This window comes from Argopecten irradians, chromosome 15 (assembly GCF_041381155.1).
Source record: "Argopecten irradians isolate NY chromosome 15, Ai_NY, whole genome shotgun sequence".
NCBI classification, from domain to species: Eukaryota; Metazoa; Mollusca; class Bivalvia; order Pectinida; family Pectinidae; genus Argopecten; species Argopecten irradians.
This window is the reverse complement of record NC_091148.1, coordinates 7,784,319-7,798,706: the sequence shown is the minus strand read 5'-3', so window position 1 is coordinate 7,798,706 and position 14,388 is coordinate 7,784,319. Positions and strand designations below refer to the sequence as shown.

At 34.8% G+C, this 14,388-nt stretch overlaps 1 protein-coding gene across 1 annotated transcript; it reads right to left on the bottom strand.

The window, feature by feature from the left end:
• Window positions 1-2,325: 2,325 nt before the first annotated feature.
• On the bottom strand, window positions 2,326-14,310 carry LOC138309686 (proliferating cell nuclear antigen-like). Its single transcript, XM_069250906.1, has 4 exons — window positions 13,919-14,310; window positions 13,400-13,497; window positions 12,854-12,921; window positions 2,326-2,394 (listed from the first exon to the last, which is right to left on the bottom strand). The coding sequence occupies exons 1-4, from the start codon at window positions 14,137-14,139 to the stop codon at window positions 2,326-2,328; spliced, it is 456 nt and encodes a 151-aa protein (XP_069107007.1). The 5' UTR covers window positions 14,140-14,310.
• Between the last annotated feature and the right edge of the window lie 78 nt (window positions 14,311-14,388).

Below are 14,388 nucleotides of genomic sequence, written 5' to 3'. Positions count from 1 at the left end.
ACGCAGATTGAACCTATTCCAACACAAAACTACATTCATTATGAAAGAAAACAATGACTAAACTATATTTATATAGGTATTAATGCATACATTTATGTTAAGAGTTTAATCTATCAACAAATAAGCTAGTTACTGATCGGACAGTTAAATTAAAGAAAATAATAAAATCCAAGGGCTTAATAAGGTATTTCAATAAATTTTATTTGTTTTTCAAGGTTTTCCCTATACTTATATTTTATTTCGGTTTTCTCAACGTTTTCCAGTTTTTCGAGGTTTGTGCGGAAATCCGGTATCTTGATATACATTTACATTATAATTTAACTGTAGGGAAAACTTATCAAATAAATTTCATCTTTGTAATGCGTCGATAATGAAACATGATGGAAAGTATCTAGATATAAATCGACATACTGGTGTGAAATTAAAACCAATTAAACGAATGGCTAACAAATACCCCTATTCAAAATCATGGCAAGCAAATACATCAAATTCGTTACTTTCACTTTGCCTTTTTATATTTAATTTTTGTAACCATTGCAACCTAACGACTTCAACATCTTAAAAGCTTAAGTCATTTTATTTGTTAATTATCATTAAAGCCCTTACCCAAACCAAAATAGAATATTGCTTGAAAGTTTCGCTTTTCAATTGGAAAATTGTCCTCCTTTACTATGTAGACGTCTATATATTTATAGCCTAACTTTATGGAAATTACTTGGGTATAATGAGAAATATTCGAAACAATGTCCATGTATACTTTGAAAAGATCCACACCCCAAATTCATATGTTCATTTGATTTTTCTTTATTTCGTAACCATTGCAACCAAATGACATCTGTTGTCTTAAAAACTATAATCATTGTAACGATTGTGTAAGCCCCTCTATAGGAATTTAGTTATTAACCACCTTGGTAAAAGCATACTGACCCTAAGCCGTGTCCTCGGTTAATATTTACTTCTACCAGGGTGGTATAACCCCATATGGACCTCAACCAAGGTCCATAATTCATAGATATATAGGACAAAGAAGACAAACCTATTTTTGCACAGTATGTAGCAGTCTTTAATAGGCAATCGGACGATTTCATCATTTTAGGAATACAGCTAAGTACATCCATTAAACAACCACACAACAGCTGGAATAATTCATAAGAAAACTTAATGTTATTGAGATAGTGATTATAAATGCATCCTTTTTACCTTGGCAATGATACTTCCAAGTCTCAAGTTTTTTTGTCTCCGAGTTCAAACTAAAATATGCACAGAGAATTGTCTCCCTTTGAACACAAGGATCTATAACCTCCACATGAGTTTTGTCTTTTCCCCGCAATTTCAAGTGATTTGTCTTGCAAGTTTTATTTGTTTTTATTTGGGGGGAAAATGCACTGTATCTTGATGTCTCTTGTAAACGGTTCCAATATTTTAAATAGCTTTCACTGAATTTGTTTCTCTCATCATCTATCACTGAAACTTACGAATTGTCTGAGAAAACAAAAACACACCCTGTATTTAAAAGTGTCTCTCCACAAACAGGCATCTTAGAACAGGCATTCCTAGCACGAATGTTTGTCAAATGGAAGTCTATTGAATACCAAACACACTCGTCTTCAAATGTTTGATGAAGTTTAATGCACTTGGCAACGTCTTCAGTACCTATCAAGCACGAAGAACAGTCTTTAACACCTTGGGTCAAGTATATCACTCGTAGGTGCATATTTTTGTGGTCCGTAAGTTAAGATTTTGCACGTAGCAACTCGCGAATTTATACGAAAACACATCCATTCACCGAATGTCTATCACATCCTTAAATTGTTAAGACTAGTAGATTAATTTTCCGTTAAAATAAAAAAAGTTCGTTCTTTGGGTTAAAATCAAAGAAAACCAGCACAGTTGACTAGTACTGCAAGACTGAATGATTTCAGCACACATTCACCGTTTCTTATGAAGATTAAAATTCCATGCATATATGCAGAATGTTTCCATGACGATTTGCCTGCAATTCCTGGTTGAAACTGTTGTAGATTTTCAAAATTCTCAGTAGTTAAATGATGACGTAAAACAAGACAATATTATAATAGAAATCACCTTTATGATAAAAAAAAAATTAAAATTGAAGAATTTCGTATGATTTTTATCGCAGAGTATTTGGGATCCTCCGGCGCGATGTCACTACACTATATCGATCCATGACACGTTTAATAAATTGAAAATTTCCTCTCCACACTTGATAAGTTATATATGATTTCAAGTTCTGTGGGGGAGGTCCCAGGCAAGGTCATTTGACCTTTGACCCTCAAATAACTGAGGATCGTCCTGGGACAAAGTCTACTGTCGCTGTTGTGCAGGACGTTGCTGCTGCTGTGACGACGGAGCCTGTTCACCATCAGCCGGATCCTGAAAGAATAAGAAAGCGTCATTATACGTCGTGACAGGATATGATAAGGCAAAATAAAAATAAATTGGTGTTGTAACTACCTTGTATCCAGTACTGATAACCAGAATTAAATTTTGTAACTGCAGCCTCAGCAAATGATAGGACTATATCGTCTTCAAATATTTTTTTTGTAATAACAATCATATCTTTTTTAATATCATTTTATTAAAAGCATGTGAACTGCATTCAGTTGGCAGTCACTGGAGCGTGAATTCCAAGGTGATAGCAAATCCAATTTAATGTGTTTCATGTTCCAATGACTGCTATTCGAAAGCAGTTCAATGCTTTTATTTTGCTTTTGATAGCAACGTCAAAAGATCATTAAAAGGTTTTGTTCCAATAATCATAATAATACATAAACCTATCATTCTCATTATGTCACTGGAACAACAATGGTGTGAACTTGTAACATAATTCATGCGACTATTAGTAATGCAAACGAAAATTAAAGATGCTCCATCGCCTACATAGCATAAATGATATTCATTATTTGAACAATAATTGGTGTATTATCATGTATATATATATGTCTAATTAACACAAAAAAAATATAAAATAATTTATTTTGCCTTTGGTGCATGCGCAATCAGTACTTCATTCCATATAGGATATAGTATCACAGAATTTTTTCGGGATGCAATTAATTATTTTTCATATTTTTAAATTGAAGTAAAATTAGAAGCTCATACTTTTCAATGTTGGTAATGGTGTAAAGTAAGTAACTTTGTAACTGAAGACAAGAGATCCCAGAGGGATCTTGGCGCCCACCAAAGAATGATCTATGTCTGACAATGGAAAGAGGGATCTTTTCTCTGCTTTTCAAACTTTTGCAAACATACTACATATAAAAATTTGAGACAGATCGCTTCAGTACTTTCTGAGAAATAGCAGTAACAAACTTCAACTATCAAAATCCAAGATGGCTCCTTGGCGGCCATCTTGTAAATCGATCGGTCCCCAAATCGAAATATGCACAACTAGGGCCATAGAGGAACCTATATATGAAATTTGAGACAGATTCATTCAATACTTTCTGAGAAATAGTGATAACAAACTTTAACTATCAAATTCCAAGATGGCAGCCTGGCGGCCATTTTGTTGACCGATCGATCCAAAAACGCATTATGCACAACAAGAGCCCTAGGGAAACCTACATATGAAATATGAGAAAGATCCCTTCAGTACTTTGTGAGAAATAGCGATAACAAACTTTAACTATCAAATTCCAAGATGGCAGCCTGGCGGCCATTTTGTTGACCGATCGATCCAAAAACGCATTATGCACAACAAGAGCCCTAGGGAAACCTACATATGAAATATGAGAAAGATCCCTTCAGTACTTTCTGAGAAATAGCGATATTAATCTTTAACTATCAAAATCCAAGATGGCTGCCTGGTGGCCATTTTGTTGACCGATCGATCCAAAAACGCATTATGCACAACTAGGGCCCTAGGGGAACCTACATATGAAATTTGAGAAAGATCCCTTCAGTACTTTCTGAGAAATAGCGATAACAAACTTTAAGTATTAAAATCCAAGATGGCTGCCTGGCGGCCATCTTGTTAACCGATTGGTCCCAAAATGCAATATGCACAACTAGGGCCCTAGGGGAACCTACATATGAAATTTGAGAAAGATCCCTTTAGTACTTTCTGAGAAATAGCGATAACAAACTTTAAGTATTAAAATCCAAGATGGCTGCCTGGCGGCCATCTTGTTAACCGATTGGTCCCAAAATGCAATATGCACAACTAGGGCCCTAGGGGAACCTACATATGAAATTTGAGAAAGATCCCTTCAGTACTTTCTGAGAAATAGCGATAACAAACTTTAAGTATCAAAATCCAAGATGGCTGCCTGGCGGCCATCTTGTTAACCGATTGGTCCCAAAATGCAATATGCACAACTAGGGCCCTAGGGGAACCTACATATGAAATTTGAGAAAGATCTCTTCAGTACTTTCTGAGAAATAGCGATAACAAACTTTAAGTATCAAAATCCAAGATGGCTGCCTGGCGGCCATCTTGTTAACCGATTGGTCCCAAAATGCAATATGCACAACTAGGGCCCTAGGGGAACCTACATATGAAATTTGAGAAAGATCCCTTCAGTGCTTTCTGAGAAATAGCGATAACAAGAATTGTTAACGGACGGACGGACGGAAGGACGGACGGAAGGACGGACGGACCACGGACAAAAAGCGATTTGAATAGCCCACCATCTGATGATGGTGGGCTAAAAAAATACTAAATCGTCTTCTCCTGTTTTTGATAGTGAAAAAATACCATTTGTTGGCAGTGGAGCATCTTTAAAAGTTGATTACTCGGTAATAATTGTGGTATCAGAAATTCTATCTCAATATATAAATTGATTATAATGCATAGCCAAAGATGAAGTTAAAACACCAAACAAATGTAAGATAATCTACCTGTATAATCTATGTTAACAGAAAAGGTTAATTTCACTGTTTTTGGTACCCAACGTACGTCGCTATATATGCATTAGTGCTAGACAACTACTGCATGGCATTAGGACCCGAATTGTTAAATTTTTTTTTTTTAAATTGTTTAGGGAATGATGTGATAAAATGTAATAATGTAAATCTAATCACTTTTGGGACTACAAAATTATCAAATTAATTTTACAGTATATCTGATATAAAAGAAAACCTACATAAATTCTAATCAAAGTACCTTATTATTACCTGTTATTGGCTATTGCACACATAAATTGTAATTCATTGGGGTTGACAATGCAAAACAAGCGCATCAAAATCTATACAGATTTACATAATATACCATATGTCTGTACATCGATGTATGTAGATACATCATAATGTTGTCACCCCCAGCATACTAGTACTGTCTGTGCTTTTTTTTTTCTATACAAATGAACCACGACAATGTGAAGTGCAATAGCCAATAATTGACATCATCCAAAACATTGTTCATATACCGTATGGAGTATCACTACATTTTAAGTTTTTAAATGTTAAGATGGAATTTAGTGGCACAAAATGGCATGTTACATCTTATGATTCATTTTAAGTAATAAAATGTTTTCTTGGTTAAACCCAACAACTTCAAAAGTACCAGGAATCATTGAACCCTCAAAATAAATAAAATAATAATATAAATAAAAGGATAAAATAATCTATTTATGTCATCTATAAGTTTAATATTCATGCTAGAACTAGCTTTAATTTGCAGGCAATGCAAACAAAGCGAAGCTCAGGCATCAAATATATATTCCCCATAGCTTTCATGAAATAGATAGTTAAATAAATGGTTAAATACCATAAAACATAAAACCATTAAACACCAACCCCAGTGGCACTTTGGAAAAGGCTGAAGGAAACAACACAGAGGATAATTAATTACAACCTGGTAATAACTGGACAAAGGGACATAACTCTACCATGGTGACTCAGACCTGTCGCAGCCAGCTGGCATACAGTTGTTCTGTGTACATGCTGCCCCCATAAATCTAAATTCCAACCATCTAGGTATTATATGCTGTTCAAGGTTTTAAACATGTACTTCCTTTTAATGTTATATACAATCAGATGCAATTATTAATCTAAAATGCATATCTAAAGTCCTGCATATATTAAAGCTAGCACATATCCCCCCAAAAAAATAAAGTATATTCATATATATCTACACAAAATGTACAAGTTTTAGAAATGGTGGTCTTCATATTCTGCATCCATTTGGATGAGAAGGAACCAGAAATTGAAATACTATGCCTAACTTTTTCTTGTTTGAGTCATTTTTTTATGGAATTATTTTAAAGGGACAATTCGCTCTGGCTAATTCTTTTACATAACCAAGAAGCAAAATATGGCATAAATGTATTGTTCTACATTTCTTATGAAACATATAACATAAAATATTGAGAAATTCCACGTCATTGTTTAGTATTTTAATTAATATCGTTGAAATATCAAATCGTTGATCAATACGATTAAGCAGGTACAATATGGACGCCTCACCCATACCTGAGCCAAAATCACGCACGTTAAACAAATAAACTACATAACCACTGAGAAGGTGATAAAATGATTTTTAGGCAAGACAATTCACCTAATAAGGTAAACACACTACTGTTTGAGCGATTTGACCAGTTCAAGACAAAAGTTGCATTACTCTACGAGCAAGGGACAGGGTTCGGCATACAAGAAGTTCGACCACAATGTGTAATGGCGGACAGCGAGCGAGTTTGAACATCTACACACATGTCACAGCCATGGGCTTTTCAGGCATATCACAGTAAAACCGACTGATGATTTAATTTCCATAAGAACTGGTTTTTCCGATATATGTACAAATTTTAATGTTCTCTTAGACTGAATTGTCCCTTTAATGTCGGTATAACATTGGAATTTTTTGTTTGCATCGATTGGGATGGGATGAACATTCTGTTATGTAAAAGGTAGGGTCATTGAAGGATGGCCTCCCATGAATATCATGTATGTAATGTGTAGTGTACTTGCATTGTATGTGCATATTTTTAGAGATTGCATAATGTTTGTGCTATGTCTCTTATTAGAACTTGTATTTAAGTTGTAAAAACCCACATATAGGCACAAAATATAATCAAGATCTTGCCACCAACTCACCAATGTTATTAACAGTATATATATATCTGTACCAACAACTTTCATTTTATTTCTGTACCAACAACTTTCATTTTATTTCTAATTGCATAGGATGAATTCTATTATTATATATATATATAATTGCAATTACAAGGTGAATTTATATCGTTGGTACACATATATATGGTTTGCAAGATTTATTTCACTTGTATATGTAGGTATGCAGCATGACGCTATGCAGGATCATAATATTTATCATGTTTTGTGTTATATTAACATATTTGTGTCCATTTCATCAAAACTATGATTTGTGTTTTTTTTTGTACATTTGGTTATTTGTTGGAAATACGTTTCTCATTCAAACAATGTGTTCACCTCAGAAGTAGGTCGCCGAATCGGCCCACATGCTGAAATTCTAAAATACAGCCGTTTTCTGTCAGTGCCGAATACTTCTTTGTTTGTTTGTTTGTTTGTTTGTTTAATTAATTAACGTCCTATTAACAGCTATACAGCAAAAATATGTGGTAGGTATGCATTTTCCAACAAATACCAAAGTTGGTTGCAGGTTAAATGTATAGATATTGTTAACGTTACTTACAACATAAAAGGTTAGCCATGTTATTTTGCTCCACTATAAAAATGCTCTACAATATGCTCCAATTCAAAATCTAAACGTACAACTCCTTGTTCAGGGTCACCTCATGATCAGCATGACTGACCCCTTTGGTTAGAATATCAGAATGTACATATAAGACGTTTATATTTCTGAGATGCTATAGCTACCACACCTAAGATTTTTGTGTAAAGTGACAGTTACACGCCTATTGGCTCACCATAGCCTAGGGGTCATGCTTGAATTGGGAGTTGCTAGATCTTATTTGGAGAATATATATTGTATGTACAGCATTGTACATGTAGTGAAGCGGAATTACAAGACTAATTTTAAATAGATTGGCACACATATACTGGTGAAGTAATTCATCTTTGTGTTATACTTCCGAGATTCTATATAGCTACCACACTGAAGATTTTGTAAGTGACACTCTGATTGGCTCACCATAGGGGTCATGCTAAGGTGACCCTGAATTGGGAGTTGTTAATCTTTTATTGGAGCATATATATATCGTACAGAATTGTAGTGGAGCAGACTAATTTTAAAGAGATTGGCTCATATATATACATGTACCTGTCTTTGCTGATTAACATATAGGGGTTCCATTATCTTTCAGGAGAGGCGGTACAATTGCAATTTCAGGGGGTACTTTTCTATACCATCTGTATGCTATCTAATGTGATTTAGCCCAAATCAGGCGGTACCGCAGCCAGGTTCAACCGGCAAAAAGTACCGGGAACCGCCTGATATTGAAACCCCTGAACATATATACTTGTTTATAATTAAGATCTAGATCTTGAAAGGAATAAATATTTCCACACCCAATATATCTATTTAATTTTGGATTATACATGTGCATGTATGTAGGCTGTAGCTAGATTTATAACCGTTTTTTTTTTACTGGATGCAGTTATATAACTATAAGACAGACCTTTTAAACATTCTAAAAAAGTTCATGGTATTTCTCGACATAATTCTAATACTACTAGGTTATCTCCCCCTAGTTTGAACTTTGGCTAGTTCAAAAAGATTTTTTGAAAATTATCAAATTCCAGAGAGAGGTGACAATTCTAAAATATAGACTCTTGCTTAACTAACTTTAAAATCAAACTTCCTTAATTTACTGCTGATGTTTCTAAAACTAATATAATGATTAAAGCTAAATATTATGTGTAACATTGATCAGGAAATATTTTAAACTAGAGACATGTACAAGAAGAAAGAAAGAGAGCTCGAGTGAGCTCGAGATAGACAGAGAGAGGAAGGAATTTTTGAAGGAAAGGTCTTCAATGAAAATGACGAAATTATATACGTGTAAAATTACAATCTTAAAGAAACAAATACAATATATGCAGTATTGATCCCCAGACATCTGAAGTCCATGAGCAAATATCATTAATTTTTTTAATAAACTATTTCCTCATTTTAGGTAAAAACCCCGGCCCTTATTGCCAAAACATATACATGGCAATAGTAAAAGCCAGATGGGATATCATAAACCAATTTCATAACAGACCTATTGAACAAGTATACATACTAGATATACGACTGGCATTCATTGGTATACCATTTGGCATTTGGCCATTATAGCTATACTACGTATTATAGCTATAGCCTAATAGCTATATAAAGGACATCATAAACCGATTACAGTTCTCACTGGTAAGTCCAAAAATAGGTAAAATAACCGAAACTTGGAAATTTAACTGGGAAATAGGTAAAAATTACCAATTTTCGGTTATTTTCCCAGTTGTACAATTATTTTCCCAGTTGTAGAGTTAAATTACCAATGTCCAGTTAAATTCCCTATTTACCAGTTAAATTCCCTATTTTTCTCAAGCCTTGCCCGGAGGCTATATTCTTCACCGGGAGGTGTGAAGACTCCCGCTGTGAGACCATGCCTCGCTGGCACAGCAAATTTACCTGTGTCCGGTCGGCTAACTGGTCGGTCAACGTCCCAATATACTTACTGTGGGCATTTCTGGGCTACTATCTAGAAGCCATTTCTTGTATTTTATTACGTTTGTGATGTGTGTTACTGTTTCAACAGTTTTAATAACGTAACCTGCAGTTCTCGTTTCAGATATCGTAGGACCAGAGAAGATCGAAGAAACTACCAAATTAACATCGTGATGCATATGAACATGATTAATTTTGAAACTATTTAAATTATACAACATACACTGTCTGTCTCTTGTTTATTTTTTACGAACTGCTGGTTGATCGTATAAATCCTTGCTAAAGTTTTTAATTCTATTTCAGAGAAACGAAACATCGTGATGCATGACTGTTGAAGAGATGAACAGGATCGATTTTGAAATAAATCAAATTATTATCTCGCGAAGAAGTATTGTGTATTTTGAGGAAATAACAATAAAATGGCATTGTTTTGTTTTGTTTTTAAATTAGTCACCGTAACCAGAAACTGATTGTCCAAAACATCGGCGGTCCACCGTACTCCGTGCACATTTCAATGTCTAGAGATACTACACATGAATAGTTATTAGAAGTGTTTGAAAAGATTAGAATCTAGTCACTTTAAATCGTCACAATACGTATTTAGTATGTTTGACTTTGAGATCATTAACCAATTAATCGGATAGCAGATACGTTGGCTTGCAATAATCGCATTGTGAGTAAACTCACTACGATACCAGACCCAAGCCATGGCTAGAAATATATAAACAATACTATTGAAAATATCACTAACCTTGCAGAACCTTTTAGATTGTTAATTATGTAGTAATTAATTGCAAAACACTCATTATTGATATAGGTCAGTTAAGGCATCTATAATAAATCCCGCATGTTTTGACTTTTTTTGCACACGGCCTGCAGCCGGGATATGGCGGTTCCTATTTAAGAGCATAGCTAGATTTGCTTTCAAAGTTTCATATGCAATATTACAAGAAATATGAAGATTCCTTAAATTATTTAAAATAATAGTTCTTTATTCAAGTCAATGTTTATTCAATGTCAAGAATGAAATCTTTTTATTAAGTCGATTCAGACTCCATTGTTTGATGAAATAATGGAATCGGTTAAAGCTTAACCAGTCCACAATCTCATGATCACAGTATGGCCGGACAACGCACACACAATACAACTACACTCCCTTAAAAAAGTTACAATACACCCGGTCCACCCCCAAAATCTTGCGAATGAAAATAATTATGAAAGTTTTTCCTTAAACCGCAATCGATTTTGATTTGTAACACAGGAGAAATTTTGTACGTGTAAGCTGAATAAACGCTAAACACTCTAAAAAATTCTAACCCCGACACAGACCGTGAGCCTATTTTTATAGACTCGATAAAACATCGGGTGCGCCAAATCCACGCATGTAAACCTTCGGCACTACATCAGGGAAAAGGTGAAGGCGCAGCTTTTCCTGAAGGCAGTTTGATACATCCAGCTTTTAATACCAAACACAATCGTAAATGTTACAAAATAGGATAACCCGAGTAAAAAATCTTCGTGTTCTATCTACACACCCCAAGTTTGAGTAACTTTGGCTATCTCTAATTCGTTAATTCTTTTCTTATGGCCATATAAATTACCTGAAAAACAAAATCCTACTTTCGGATATTTTTTGCGGCATTCCAAAATTTTGGGAAAACCATGGTCCCGGAAGTAGTCTTTTGAGGAACCACAAATTTCAGATGTTATACGAAAGGTTGGGTAATTATCACCAGGCACCACCCAACCCCCAAATAAATGCTAAGACCACAACTTCGCAACCCAACAAAGGAATGTTGAAAATGTATGAAAGAAAATAAACATAAAAATAATTGCAACTGTGCCTAACCCAGCAAAAACTCGTTGCTTAATGTTAAAACTCTTCTTTTTAAATTGGCCCCCCCAACCCAAGTAAACAGAAGACATGAATGGCATTATTAAATCTTATGCACGCACCTGTCCGAAATTCCACCAATGTCTGGAGATATTACACATGAATGTCTGGAGATTTATCAGAATAGTTATCAGAAAACTATTTGAAAATATTATAATTTAGTTACTTTAATATTGCCACAATAAGTTTTAAGTGTGTTTGAGATCATTAACAAACTTTAAAGAGCATTCCGATAGCATTTACGTTGGCTTGCAATAATCACATCGTGAGTGAACTCACTATCTGTACGGCACCAGATCCAAGCTGATGGCTAATTATATATAACAGTACGGTTAAAATGCCACTAACCTTCTAGCTTGTCAGTTTTGCTGTAATAATATTACAAACCACTTATTGAAAATCCTAAATATAGGACAGTTTAGGACTCGTCTTATAAAATCCCACGTGTGTTTTGACTTTTTGGCACACGGCCTGCAGCCGGGACATGTTATGGCGGTTCCCTACGTAATGAGCATAGCTAGATCTATAAGGAGTTTCATATGCAGTTTTTACTAGAAATATGAAGATTTTGTTAAAATATCTAAAATAAAGAAATACTAGTCAAGTGAATTTTTATGCAATTTGAAAGAATATTTGTTTTGTTTTTTTTAAGTAGATACAGACGCATTGTTGATGATATATAGATCGGTTAAGCTAAACTAGCCATTCAGTTTCGTTAAGCTGGATGAGAGGCCCGAGCGTAGCATCCAGTACCAGTTTACCTGTGGATTTGGCGACAGTACTCGAGTCTAAAAATAGCCACGTTTGTGTCGGTAGAGAGTGTTAGCGTTTATCGCTACACGGTACAGAATTTCTCGCTGTGTTACAAATCAATCGATTGACGGTAAGGAACTTCATAATATTTATCATTCGCAGTTGGGGTGGACCGGGTGTAATGAGCAGGGGTTTCAATATCAAGTGGTACCCAGTCCTTTTTTGCCTGTTGAACCTGGCTGTGGTACCGCCCGATTTGGGCTAAATTACATTAGATAGCATACAGATGGTAAAGAAAAGTACTCCCTGAAATTGCAATTTTATCATGTCTCCTAAGATAATGAAACCCCTGAACGAGTGATTAAGAATGGTCGTGAAGTTTCTTTTGCACAAAAATTCTAGTACAAAGTTAGTGAGTTGTCTCCCTTTCATTAATGATTCAAGATTGGCCAGATGCATCATATTTGTTTCATTAGATATAATATAATCGAGACGGAAGTCTGGTTTCTTACAAAAGCCAGGCAATATTGAAATATTGTTACAGCATTCATGCAATTTAAACGTGTTCTTTAGATTCAAGAATCTATCAAAATACTTACAGGTATACCCAATTGTTCAGCATCCAAATGAAGTAACTTAAGGGCATAATCTGATACCTTTTCATTATCTGAAAACAAATTCAAAATTGAAATTGAACATTTCAGACATCTGATAAAGATTTTATAACTAGAATTAATAGGACACTAGATTGCTGTACCAATAATTTAAACCCTTTACTAGTCAATTGATTGGATAATTATTTTTAAGAGAGTAAGGCTTTTAATTTTGCTTGTTTTTGGCTTTACGTTTTGTTCAAGACCCTGTCGTGCAAGGACATGACATGACGTTTAGGTGAAGGAAAGACAATGATATTAATATCTGGTGGTTTATATTTTAAAATTAACACAACCTATTTTCTTGATGTATCCATTTTTTGGTGATCAATTTGATACATCACTGCTAAAATAAAACGTTGATTCATATCATTAGCCAGATATGCCACACTTCGTATCCTTACTGGAAAACCAATGATGAAATGCTGTTAATAATCTCTAATTAGGCTAATTTGTCTAAACCACCAAAAACGCTGTATAACTTATACTCACTTGCCGACTCAAAGACAAACATTGCAGTATCGGGATTGTCCTCTGCTTTAACGGTGATTACATCGTCATTCCCCGAGCACTTAAGGATTTTTGACATACTGGAATAAAGAAGAAACTGTCAAGGTATGTTAAAGAAACAAACAAAACAAAGTAAACAAATTGCATATTATTGTAGAATAATTTCATGTGTTAATGGAATAATAAATTCACGACTTAATATGCAATTTCAAAACAACCATTAGGCATTATTAAGTGGAACTGGATTTGATGAGATTTGTCTTCACAACGGACAACAATTACCTTGAACATTGCGCGGGAAATCCAATCTGACAAAGCGAAAGTTGCAATTCGATATTGGCGATGTAATGTGTCTGAACCTATACAATACTAGATACAGATACACAAAACAAACAAAGCTGCTGTTTCAGCTAGACATAATTCACCAAATATTCGATAATAGAACAATACAAGAATGTAGCGGGTCATGACAACTATGCTCATTGTTTACATTTTACTTACCTCGCAAGGTTCATACCCATGGACAAGTTTCTGTCGCATCGATACGTTTCGAAGCCATCTGAACGAAGGTTGAGTGACACAAGACTGACATGAGAACTGTCCATAGCTTGTAATGCTATTCCTGTACTGTTGCAGTCCCATATTGCTTCTGTGAGTAAGTCTTTTATGGCGTCAATAATTTTCTTCCAAAGAGAGCCCTGAGCAAGTCTTGCCTCAAACATTTTGAAAATCAAATTTAGTATGTAAACTTTAAAAACAAATAGTCACAAACTTCGAATAATTATTATCGCGAATAAGCTTCAGTGTTACAAGCGATGTCACGGATTAGAACTTCCACTTTATCCTGTGTCCTCCTGCTCCCTCCGTGTTGTGAAATGACCCTAGCTGGCGCCAAATTATAATGGCGGGAAATAGCTCGTTCAGCATAATTGGAAGAGAAGGTCACGTGACTAAATCTCGAAAAGTCTGTG